This window comes from Streptopelia decaocto (assembly GCF_964273445.1).
Source record: "Streptopelia decaocto genome assembly, chromosome: Z".
Lineage (NCBI taxonomy): Eukaryota > Metazoa > Chordata > Aves > Columbiformes > Columbidae > Streptopelia > Streptopelia decaocto.
In genome coordinates this window covers 71,951,185-71,964,040 of record NC_138657.1, presented here as the reverse complement: position 1 = coordinate 71,964,040, position 12,856 = coordinate 71,951,185, and the positions used below count along the sequence as shown (strand labels likewise).

The window sequence follows — 12,856 nt, the reverse complement described above, 5'->3', positions numbered from 1 at the left end:
TTATTCCTTAGAATCAGAATGTACTGCTTATACATCTTTTCTCCTTCAGTACCTTTCTGTGGGAAATAAATGGATCTCTTTCATCAAGTCTGTTAGAATTAAGTTTGGTTATTTCTTTGGAGGGTGTTTTTCTTACCTTCTATATTTTCGAGAAACTGCATTTCTGATAGAGTCAACAAATGTGTGGGGCTGCAGTGACAAACTACTCAAATTCAGCAACGCTTTGTTGCAATCTGAAAGAAAATCCATTAGCAGGCTGGTTCGGCGGGGCTGTTCCATGAACTGGCAATGTCTGAAGCGCGGTAAGGTGGAATCAGCTGTGGCACGTGTCCCGCAGCCATCTGGTTTATGGCTCTGTTGGCAACAGGTTGTTCCTCTGAGGGGATGTTTCTGTACTGTAGGTGCTTAGAAGATATTATTCTGATGATGGGGCGCTTACCTTTTTATCGTGAGCTCGTAAATACTTGCTCAAGGGAAGATGCTCTCTTTTTAGCCTTCTGCTGTTGGATTTACTTGAAATCTCCGCTGCACGTGTACTGGCTTACTTGGCTGAAAATGGGTGGAGGGATGTTCTTTAAAATCCTCATAGCTTGTAAACCTTTTGGAGAGCATTTATCTCTTGCTCTGAGCAATAGAGCGGTACTAACTAAAATACAATGAATTAGGCAATGTTGGTATCAAAGGAGGAGTAAAGCTGAGGATGAATGTGTAGGATGCCAAGGAACAGTCAGAGAAGTATACAGAGTTACGAAGAGGGTGGAAGGGAAGGACATTATGCCAGCAAGATCCTAGTGAAAGGAACCTGTACCGTTCTGGACTAGTATTTGAAAAGCTGTAGAAATCTGGTTTTGCAAGTGCATCTCGGGATTTTTTGTCGTGATGCAAATCTGGTCCTCGGTAGATTACATTTAAACCTGAGAAAGGAGATTGCCCTGGGATATCAGAATCTGGTCCTTCGGAGGTCTTGAAAGTGAGGAGATGAGAACTCAAGCTTCAAACTACTCCTGAACATGAAATCTGTGTTGTGAGCATGATTAGCTCTATGGCTTTATTAGTGTTTTTTTATGGTGTGCTGGAACAACAAACCTTGGAGAACTCCACACAGGCTCTCGGGGCTGCATTACCTAATGCCCAGCTTTTGGTAGTGTTTTGGTTCACCTCTGGAGTTTTTTGGTGCTTTTTGACTCAGGACTTGAAGTCATGTATATCTGCTTTTTTGATGAGAAGCTTGTGTGTGTTGCACTCTGAATATTGGTATTGCAGTCCAGAGACCACTCGGTGAGTGGACTGTTAGTGAGACCCACTAAGTCACTCCGGTGATAATCATCTTGGCTTCTGGGTTGAATGATGGTGAGATGCCATAGTGATGAAGGCTTGTTTGCTCCCAGAATCCTATGTAGGAAAATATTTGCACAGAAGGAGGAAGGATACCTTTATTTGAAAATGAATATCTATTTTAAGTTTCAGGAATATCTGATTTCTAAGCATTATCCGCCTACTGAACAGCTGTCTTCTATCCTGCCAGTGTTGCTTTCTTGACTTTTTCCTGTTAAAGCATAGGATAACAGCACTGGTGGTTTACTAATAGCTGTATCAATACAATTCCCAATATAGACATATTTGCTTTCTGTTTCCAGTCATAAATTGACTCATAATTCAGTCCTAGAAAGGAAGAGAGAAGAAAAGCCCAGTACCATTTGTATGATACTGTGCATAGTACTTGTATATTCCTGTGCCTTTCTATTGCTGATCCATGGACCAAAAGCTTCTTTTTGCAGCTGAATAAATATGACCCAAGTCCAAGAGCAGGAAAAGCACCCTCTGCCATCCAGTATAGTGACATGCTTTGGGTTCGTATCACATATATTATAGATAATTAGTACTCTGGTTATTTTGGAAACTCTGGTAGTTTTCTACCAATAAGCAGGTGTTAAAATTAAGGAGTATGTTGTGAGACAGAGGTTTTTTCTGTTCTTTGTTAGTCCATATTGTTAAATAAGGTGTCTGTCTGATTCTGTTTTTTGCACTGCAGTTCAAGTGCAACCTCTGCAAGGAGAGAAACGTTTCCCAGGGAAGGAACGACAGAGTCTTCTTACCTAGACAAATTCTCTGGGCAGAGTGGGGAGCGGCATGGATGGAGGTGGAGGGGTTCATCTGAAAGTCAGGAAGCCTTAGAGGTGACAAAATCGAGGGCTGTCTAGGTGTCTGTGTGACATGGCTTGCATGTCCTGCAACCCAGGATGGCACAGGCTGGACTCCCAGAGGGATAAAAGGCCCCACTAATTCAAGGTTTCCAGAAGTTGTGGGGATGTTAAACATGTTTGTAACTGAAATTCTTCAGTTTGTCCAGGGCTGCATTCTAAAGCCCATTTGATGCTCCTGAGGTGCTTGCAGCAAGGCAGTGATGCAGGTGATGCCACTTCCAAACTGTGGTAACTCTTGTCCCATCTCAGTGATGAGCAGTGGAAAGTTTATATATACAAGTTGTCTGGCTAGGACTTTATTTAGAAAATGGTTCTGAAATAGAGTACTCATGCACAACGTAAACTCTTATTGTTTTAATCTTGCTCCTAAATTTGTTAAAGTCAGAAAGGTTGGGACAGGGTTGTTTTCTTTGTATCACTACAGATTTCAAAATTCCAGCTAGGAAAGGAAAACTCTTCAGTTTGGCCTTTCCCAATAATTTTCTTTAGCTCTGCATATGCTGCATAGAGTATATATAGACACATACTCCACCTCCATCCCCAGAGGACCTAGTTCTGTTAAAGCTGAATAGCACTTCTTGTCTGAAGTTCAAAGTATAGCCCCTGGTATAATTTCGGTTTCATATTCCTTTAATAAATGTTGGGTCTACATCTGGATGATTGCCTGATACAAGACATCACTTTGGGTGGTGCTGGTTCTTCATCACTGGTGAGTACAGACATCAGGGACTGCGTAATTAATTCCAGTATTTTGATTTCATTTCATCTTAAGCCAACAATAGGAAACTCTGGGGCAGATACATTTTATTGTACTAAATGAAATATTGAACATCAAGCCTCTAGCAAGTAAAATGAAAAAATAATTATAAGGAAATGCGAAGTTTGGCTTGTTTTATACCCAGGTCTTTAATAGAATGCCTTGGTGTCCTTAATGAACTTCTGAAACTTCAGCTGTCACAGTCTGTTCCGCACTGTGTTTTTGTTCTTTTTGGTTTGGATGGTAGAAATTATAATTGAGTTTTGTTTCTTTATTGAAGTGAATTTAGTAACGGTGAAAGGTGTTAGATTGAAGGCTCTAGAAATGGATGTCTTCAGGCTGTGTTAGTCACTGAGCACCCTGTCGAGCCGGCTAACAAGGCTCCCTGTTATGTTGTACTGCTGGGGGTCATGTGTGTGTGTGTGTGTGTGTGTGTGTGTGTGTGTGTGTGTGTGTGTGTGTGTTCATAGAACTTTGTTTATATTTGGTCGCTACCTGCTGAAAGTGTTTCATATGCAAAACTGTAATGCCTTATAGTAAAGGTGCTAGAGACATCATATTTACCAACCTCTTCCAGAAGAAAACAGTCTTATTTCTCTTTGTGATTGATGACCATCACTTGCACCTGCTTTAATACATATTTTTAAGGTAATTTAATATTTGGAAAACACCTGGATGAAGCTCATTTTTCTAGGGCAAAGCTTACTTTATCCCAGAGAAGAAAAACAAGCAAAAGCATATTAAACTAAACATAAATATTATGATTGAATGTGTTCACAGGACTTTTGTACTGGTTTAAATAACTTGAGATCATAATGTGAAATTGATGCAGACTGCATGTAGAGAGCCTGTGTAATTCTGGGTCCCCGCTTTTCGTTTCTCACCCTGGTTTGTCTGCCCTGTTGGCTGGTGTCGGTGCTTTCATTAACACGTGCCTCACATCGGACACAGCAGTCAGTGGTGGAGCTTTGACAGCAAACATGACTGTCAAAATTGAATAGGGAGTAGTTGGTTGTGGGAACATTCTTGTCTCATAATTATATGAACTTCTAAATTTTGTACGAGGTATGCAAGTGACTAGAGGCCTCGCTTTTTTCAGACACAGTTCAATACCTATGTAGTAAAGATCCTGTGGCTGGCTCTTGTTTCCAGCTGATAGATATGGTACTGTTGTCTCATACTTATGATGGCCCAAGTTTTTAACTATTGGACTTGCTACCTTATAGGTATTTGTTATAGTTACTATCCCTATATGATTCTAATAATGGGCCGTTCTAGTTGTCTCCTTACAAAATGATGAAATAGAGTGGGATCCAGACAGGTGCTTTGGATGCCCCCAGCTTGATGCCTGACCCAAAGAAGGTGGCTCCAGGCAGAAGAACAGGGCGTCGATTGCGCAGTGACTCGGTGCTGGATGTGTACTTGTGTGGCACACACCAGTAGGAAATGCTGACCATGTTGGCCCATCTGAGCTCCTGTTTTTCAGTGGTGGTGAGGTGGAGCATTGAGACAAGCTCATAGTTACTATTTGTAACGGAGGACCTATATCATCCTCTTAGCACTTGCCCAAGCACAGAGAGATTTACTCAAAGCAAGGTGATGAGAGGAAGCGGTGTGCTGATGTCCGCTGCTGAAATAAGAACGTAATCTCAAACCCACCTGGACGCCTTCCTGTGTAACCTCATCTGGGTGTTCCTGCTCCAGCAGATTGGACTAGATGATCTTTCGAGGTCCCTTCCAATTCCTGACATTCTGTGATTCTGTGATCTCTGTCTTTCTCAGCTGAGAGGATATTAAACTCAGGCCTGTTGTCAGGAGAACAATCTGGTTATAGAGGAATCTGGGCACTCCCCTTCCATTGCACCTTCCCGGTTCTGAGTGGTCTGGGTTGTCTTGTGTGTGTGTTGCAACGAGGGGTGTCTGACTGTAAAGGTCAGTATAAAGAGCCATTGTGTAGAGGGTTGAATTGTGACATTGTTCCTGGTGTCCAGATTCAGTGAAACATAATTTTGTCTGTTTCTGATGAGCGTTCTGTACTTTCTGGTGCACAGGAGCAGCGGAGAAGAGCTCGAAGCATGGAGCTGAAGACCGAACCCAGAATTTCATCATGGCCATGAAGGATCGTATGAAAATCCGGGAGCGGAACAAGCCAGAGATCTTTGACTTGATCAGAGATGTGTTTTGTGAGAGCAAACTGACACACGCTCAGCAGATGAAGACGGTGAAACAGAGCGTGCTCGATGGCACCTCAAAATGGTCAGCAAAGATCACGATCACGGGTGAGTGAGGGAGTCAGGGGTTCTCATGGCCTCATTTGGGAGCCCAAGGTAAGAAGGGGTTGGTGTGAAGCTGGAGAGAAGGGAAAGGAAGGGTTTCTCTGTCCTGTGTCTCTTTCTGCTCCATGTACAGACAGCAAGTGGAGTTACTCCTATTCCAGGTACTGTAGTGCACCACGAGCTGAGGCTCATCAGAAAAGCTCTCGTGGGTGATATTCCTGTTTCTCTGGCCCTTCTGAGCTGCTGCTTCACGTGGTGTGTGGACACACTGTGTGATGGTGGTAACCCTTCTTTTTTCCTTCCAGTGCTGTGTGCTCAGGGTCTGCAGGCCAAAGACAAAACTGGGTCCAGTGATCCGTATGTAACTGTTCAAGTGGGTAAAACAAAGAAGAGGACAAAAACCATTTTTGGAAATCTGAACCCTGTTTGGGAAGAGAAGTTTTACTTGTAAGTGCTCATACAAGGACTCTCAGCTCCATTTTTCCTGTTTGTACAATCTGTGCTTCGGCAGCTGTGTCTTTTCTGTCAGTAGGAATTTCCACACCACCTGTAATGCCTGATGGTTTCATTTCTGCTCAGCTTTGTGTGTCTGTGTCTGGAAGGTTGATGCCTTCGACAATGTATGTAGTACACACCTGTCCATTTTATCTGTCTTACTTGCGTATATATAAATTGTCTGCTCTGTGAACACTTTTACATTGACTCTTCTAGAGAAAGCTAAAGACAAAGAAAAATCTTTAACTCAGGGACTTTTGTTCCTGCATAATGGACATACTTTCAAAATTCTTTGTAATACAAAAAGACTGAAGTTCGTATAAAAGACTATGCAAAAACTTCCCATGACCTGTTGCTTTGACCTGCCGCTGGTGTTTGACTAACAGAGGTTAAAGGTATTTAGTTGTCTGTCACTTGTATGTGACACTATCAGTCTCCCGTTTTAGTTCTGGAAAATCAATGTAACAGTAACTTGAGAGATTGTCTGCTTTCAAGATGAGCAATGTATTCATCTCTGAATTGAGAGCAAAAGCTGGAGGCGCAATTCTTTAGATATCAGCTACTCTCAGAAGGCTGAAGAATGTGTTATTCCATCCTGCTTTTATTGAATAAATAAACAGTACCCTCAATTTATCATTGAACATGTTATAAAACAAAATGAATACATGAAATTCAGCAAACGTTTTCTGAAGATTCCAGATGATCTCCTTCAACCTCAAACATCTTTATTTAACTTAATGCGTAAGCTCTTCCGTTGTACCTTGTCTCCCTTTTTTTTTTCTTCACTGTTTTTTCCTAAGCTCCTTGTGGGGAGCTCTCTCTGCAAACTGAAATTTGTTTGTGTTTTAAAATCAGGCTTATATCAGCTCAGCTTTGTCTTTACAATGCGCAGTGCAAACAAAATTATTTTTAAAGTAGTTTTCAGCTACTCATTAACATCAGAAAAAATCTTGGTGCTATTTTGAGCAAGTAAGCCTTGGCTTTATTCTTAGTTTAATCCAAGGTAACATTAGTGCTTGGTAAGTAGTAAGTGTGCTTAGGTGCCATTTGGATAACTAGTCACAATAGCAGTAAGTTTGTGTGGGAGCCTTAAGGACCTTGATTTACCATGCCAAGTAGTTACCATGGTATTTGCAGTGTGTTCCCTTCTGATTTTAGGAGCGTCAACAAATTCTGTGTTTAAAGATAGCGCAATGTGATAACTGTCACAGTTTTAACAGTGCCACTGTTTAGATTTTGTCGCCATGCCTGTGACTCAGCATATAATATGCTGTTGGGCATTAGAGCTGATGCCACTTCTTGCCTATGTCTAGGGGGTTGTTTTAGTTGCCTTGGAATAGCAAGAGATGAAATAAATGAGCACAGGGTCCAGAACGATGGCAGGAGAGCATTCAGTTCCAGAATCTATGTGCTGTTTCATTAGCAGATGTCCAAGCTCACCTTATGCTGGATGAGGACAGAGTCATTTAGAAGTGCATGTGGCACAGAACTTTTACACGCCCATCTTCCTTTTTAGCATTCATGGATCTTTTTTCAGCTTGCAAGTCTTAAAATTTCTGGAATTTTCTACCCCATAATCAAATGGAAATTTAAGTGAACATATGCACGCCAAAAATACCCATTACGTACCAAGCTTTTTTAGAAGACATTGTCAGGACAATCAAGAGATAGTCAAGTTTAAAGGGCTGGGGTGTGTGCTTGTTTCTTAGAATTAAGCTAGTTTGTTTTAGTGGGATAAAGGTGTGCTGGTAGTTATTGAACGCCTGCTCTGCAGTAGACATATGAGAAGTTTGGTGTTCAAAATGCAAAGTACGTGAGTAGAGAGAGGTCAGGTCGCGAACTAATGTGTGGGTTAGTAGTTGCTGCTCCTTTTCTTTTAGTCTTGTTGGACAGACTTTTTTCGTAGCTCGTGTTCATTAGGTGCCCAGTGTCTTTTATATGATCACAATTCCGGTGTCTTTTGAAAGGTTGGATATAGAGCCAGAAATCTGTGTGCATCAGTCATTATAATTACAGTGTTTATAATGTAATCCATGGCATGAATTGAGACAAACTATGTACATCTGATATGATCCTTTCTACAAGCTTGGTAAAGTGGTAACCTATTCCAAATAGTTTTTCTATGCTTATTTACAGTGATGGATGGAAAAGTATATTAATTTAGGTACCTCGCCTTACCTGTGGTTGCTACAACTGTGGCTTTTTTTCCCTTTTCTGTATATTTTCAGAAAAAAAATGTGGTAGTCTTGACCCAGTTTGGAAGTCCAGATTTAGAACTGCGTTTTAGAAAAGGCAATGTTGAAACACTTCAAGTTTCCATTATAAGTGCTATTTAGGTCACTATTAGTGTGTGTCACTGTAGGCATCTGCTTAGAATAATGTCCAATTCTTGGACCATATTCATGTTGTTTGAGCAAGCGATTGCAGGTCATGCTTCTTTCTGAAAATTATTTCTTTGTACATTTACATCTTCAGCTTTAGGAAATGTGTTGTTAGGTTTTTGCATCTTTCATTGGAGTTTGAAGACTTGTGAAAAATACATGGGGCTGATGTTTCTGCTCAGTTCAGAGTTTTGCAGGCTCAATGCAAAGGCACATTGCACATGCGGCGCTTGGCAGCAAGAAGCTTGCTGAGGGGCGCCAGCCACTGCTGCGACACGGAACGTTGTTCTGTGAGCAAGGAAGCCTGCTTCCCTTCCTTTACATCCCATTCCCCTTCTGCAATAATCCCAGATCCCTTTCCTATAGATACAATAAACGGGCTTATAGGCAGCCTCCTTGCTTTGCCCTGTAGGTTTCTCCTCTGTGCCCTCAGCTCTCTGCCCGTGCACTTAACCCTGGCTGGACAGAAGGCAGCACGTGTCCTCCCTCCATTTAGTTCTGGGTGGTTTGGATCAGTTGGTACGTGAGAGCCAAGTGCCTGCAGACTTCTCAGGGATGGCTGCTGGCAGGGGTTTCTCTTCTCTGTTTAGCTGTAATCTTTTTTACAAAACTTGTTGAAATGTAGAAGCTTTCATAACAGGTCGGCATAACTCCCATTTCCTTGGGAAACAGCCCAGTAATATTAGAGGGATGATATTTTTTCACTATTCAGTTCAATCCGAACAGGACATTAATTCCCCATTTAGACATGTGTTAGACTGTCAGCAGAAAATACAGGGTTCCTAGAATATTTTTTTTTGTAAAGGCTGTTGCTGAGCATCCACTTAAATGTGTTATAATCACAGAGAGTGTTTAGGAGAATAAACTTCTGACCACAGGATGGAGTTTCTATTTTAAAGGGAGACCTTGGGCCTGGTTGGAGGTTACTAGTCTGTACCTTTTTTTTCAGGAAGCGCTTCAGTCTTTAATAACTGTGAGCACTAGAAGTTACTGGATTCAGAGGACTTTGCTGTTTTTCTTGGCCCAGGCACAAAGTGACTCATTCGTTTTACAGTAATATCCCCTTGAAGTTGTATTGTCTGAGTACAGCTGTGTCTGAAGCTTTGAATGGTGGGTGTGAAATCACTGCCTGGAACAGATTACATTGTCACTGAACAGTTTGCAAGAGGCGTGTTTATTCTCTCTCACTGCAGAAGAGTAACGGAGTTGAAATAAACGTGGTGCCTCCTGCTAGCAGATACTCAATATTTTACTAGGGCATGCAGAGAGCCCCACATGGTAGACACTCCTGGTAATCCTCTGGGAATGGTGCTATTGCACAGCTAACCACTGGGTTGTCACCCAAAAGGTTCTGTTTAGATCCTCAGTTTTCCTTTCGGCTGCTGAGCCTGTTATCAAGCATCTTTCAGTTATCTCTGTGGTTATTTGTGACTGTTCCAGAGCTGTTTTTCAGACTTGCCCTCCTGAGACCACTGTGTTTATAAACATCACTGTAACCTTGCACCCTCAGCTTCTCTTCACTGCGTGGCAGCGACCATTTAGTTTGTCTTGCTTTTTATGTTCTCTGGGTACTGCAGATACAGAAACTGGCAGTTTGATAAAATCCTGCTTGTTTCCCTGCTCAGTTACCAATGCGAAACGAAAATTTGAAATCAAAGTTGATGCCTTGTGGCCAGCGCCTGTTGGGAAGCTGAGTTAATGTAGCTAAGGATGTAACGCTCAAAATCACTTTATCTGTTCTTTGTAGTTACGAGAGCCGCACCATTAATTTGTCAGTTGGTGTTGTAGCACTGAAACAGCAAAATGATTGTACTTGTTCCCCTAAGAAAAGAGCTTCATGCTAGTAATAACAGAAAACTCATTTCTTTGTTCTTAGACAGCAACAGCTGGATCTCGGGGCATATTATTGTGCTGTCGTGCTTAACTTCTAAGCTGCTAAAGATTTTAGCTTTGTTCTCTTACCATGCTGATTTTTCCTTTGGTGTCTTCTCTGCTCTCCTTTTTTTCTCCCTAATAGAGGAGACTTGGTATTTTTTTTAAATTAACCTGTCATGAGAAGTCTTCTGTCTCCCATTCTCATTGAGGTTGGCCACAACAGAGCTGCCAGTTGGACCCTGCCAGGCCAAGACACTTGGTTTGAACCACATCCAAATCTGGCTGCTGTTTCAGCCAGACCACTTCCCAGAGACAACCTTTTTCTGTTCTCTGCTCCCTCTGTATATGTTGTTATAAGTCTTTACTAGGATTTCTTATACTGGTTGCTACAACTACTCCTTCCTTTCTGATTTTCCAGATAATCACTTTTTTTTTTTTTTAATAATTTTGCTCCTCAGAAGCAAAACTTTCCTCCTAAAATGATCACAGGTCCTAAAGTCTTGCTGATCTGTTCTCCCCTGGTCATTTTCCCACCTCCTGCACCCTCATCTATTATTTCTTCACTTTTTCTTTCCCTACCGTTACATTAAAAATCCGCTGCACTACAGGCTGCATCTGCCGTGGTGCAGAAGAGAAACTGCTCACAGAATATGGCTATTTAGATTCTTTGAACCATAACTTTTCTTTTCTTTGATATCATAACACAACAAAACTACTTAATTCTGAGCTTCACTGACCTGCTTTTAAATCTGCAAAGTATTGTTGCCTCTGCTCCCTCACTTCCATTGTTTGTACTTGCTATGTCTACTTGTTTGTTGTTTTTATTAGCCTGTCAGCTCTACAAGGCAGGAGCTGTCATCTTCTCTGGGAGCTGCCAAGCACAGTGGAGTCTTGGCTGCGTTTGTGGCTTCTGGACTTTCCTGCTTTTCAGGCAGAACTCAGGAGAAAACAGCATAATTTAAAGAAACACGTTAATGTGAAATGAGCACCCGGAGCAATAAGGTCATGTTGGTGTCCCACCTCTCCACACAGTGCATTTTAGAGACGCGAACTCTTATGTTCACTGCATAACTGGTGGAATGCAACTGTGGGTTTGGCGTGTCCTGCAGGGTTAACATGTTGATAACGCCTTTCTTGAGATGAGAAATTGGTTGGCAAGAAATGTTCATGCAGATGTGACACAAATGGACCTTAAAAAACCCTTTGGTTATTTGCCAGACTGTTTGTGAGAACAGGTCCACCGATGTGAGCTAATGGTGTCAGAAGGTTATAGATTTTCAGTTTGACACTTTCCATGCTTTAAACTTATGATCTTTACAGTGTGTAAAGACAATTTTGTGAACTACTGGAAACACAGTTTTATAGATATACCTTTGTATCTCTTCTGGCAGAACTTTTGCAAACTGTTGGTGTTGCCACAACTTAACAAGGCTTATGACTTTGGCTTTAGTGTTCCTGCAGTGTGAAGGTTCAATAACAGTCCTGCAAATGTTGTTAACACAAGCAGCAAATTCGTAGAATCAGAAATCATTCTGGTTGGAAGACATACTCAAGGTCATCAAGTCCAACCAACTCTGGCACTAAACCATGTCCCTAAGAAACGCATCTACACGTCTTTTAAACACCTCCAGGGATGGTGACTCCACCACTTCCCTGGGCAGCCTGTTCCAATGGCTGACAACCCTTTCCATGAAGAAATGTTTCCTAATATCCAATCTAAACCTCCCCTGGCACAACTTGAGGCCATTTCCTCTCATCCTATCACTTGCTAATGGGCAGAAGAGACCAACCCCCTCCATGCTACAACCTCCTTTCAGGGAGTTGTAGTGAGTGATGAGGTCTCCCCTCAGCCTCCTTTTCTCCAGGATGAACAGCCCCAGTTCCCTCAGCTGTTCCTCATCAGACTTGTGCTCCAGACCCCTCACCAGCTCTGTTCCCTTCTCTGAACTCTCTCCAGCACCTCAATGTCTTTCCTGTAGTGAGGGGCCCAAAACTGAACACAGGATTCAAGGTTTGGCCTCACCAGTGCTGAGTACAGGGGAATGATCACTGCCCTGGTCCTGCTGGCCACAGTAGTTCTGATACAAGCTAGGATGCTGTTGGCTTTCTCGGACACCTGGGCACACTGGTGTTTAGCCACTGGCAACCAAAACCCCCAGGTCCTTTTCCCCCAGGCACTTTCCAGCCACTCTTCCCCCGCCTGTAGCACTGCCTGGGGTTGTTGTGACCCAAGGGTAGGACCTGGCACTTGGCCTTGTTGAACCTCATACAATTGGCCTCAGCCCAATGATCCAGCTGGTCCAGATCCCTCTGTAGACCCTTCCTGCCCTCTAGCAGATCAGCACTCCCACCCAGTTTGGTGTCATCTGCAAATTTACTGAGGGTGCACTCAATCCCCTAATCCAGATCATTGGTTAAGAGATTAAACAGAACTGGCCCCAATACTGATCCCTGGGGAACACCACTCATGACTGGCAGCCAACTGGATTTGGCTCTGCGCACCACAACTCTTTGGTCCCAGCCCTCCAGCCAGTTCTTTATCCATCACAGAACACCCATCCAGGCCATGAGTTGCAGCTTCTCCAGGGATAAGCTGTGGGATAAGGTGTCAAAGACTTTGCTGAAGTCTAAGTACACAACATCCACAGCCTTTCCCTCATCACTAGAGGGGTCACGTTGTTACAGGAGGAGGTCAGGTTGGTCAAGCAGGATCTGCCTTTCATAAACCCACGTTAATTGGGCCTGATCGCTTGGTTGTCTTGTATGTGCCATGTGACGTCACTGAGGATGATCTGCTCCATGACCTTCCCTGGCACCCAGGTCAGACTGACACGCCTGTAATTCCTGAGATCTTCCTTCTGGCCCTTC

General features: G+C 42.7%; 1 protein-coding gene across 7 annotated transcripts in view; it reads left to right on the top strand.

The window, feature by feature from the left end:
* Nucleotides 1-12,856, top strand: part of LOC309450982 (protein unc-13 homolog B) — a 225,342-nt gene that overhangs the window by 144,655 nt on the left and 67,831 nt on the right. For all 7 annotated transcript variants that reach the window (XM_082074279.1, XM_082074280.1, XM_082074278.1 and 4 more), the window contains 2 exons: nucleotides 5,013-5,240; nucleotides 5,543-5,684. In XM_082074279.1, the coding sequence (XP_081930405.1) occupies nucleotides 5,013-5,240; nucleotides 5,543-5,684 (370 nt within the window). The remainder of the gene's footprint in view (nucleotides 1-5,012; nucleotides 5,241-5,542; nucleotides 5,685-12,856) is intronic.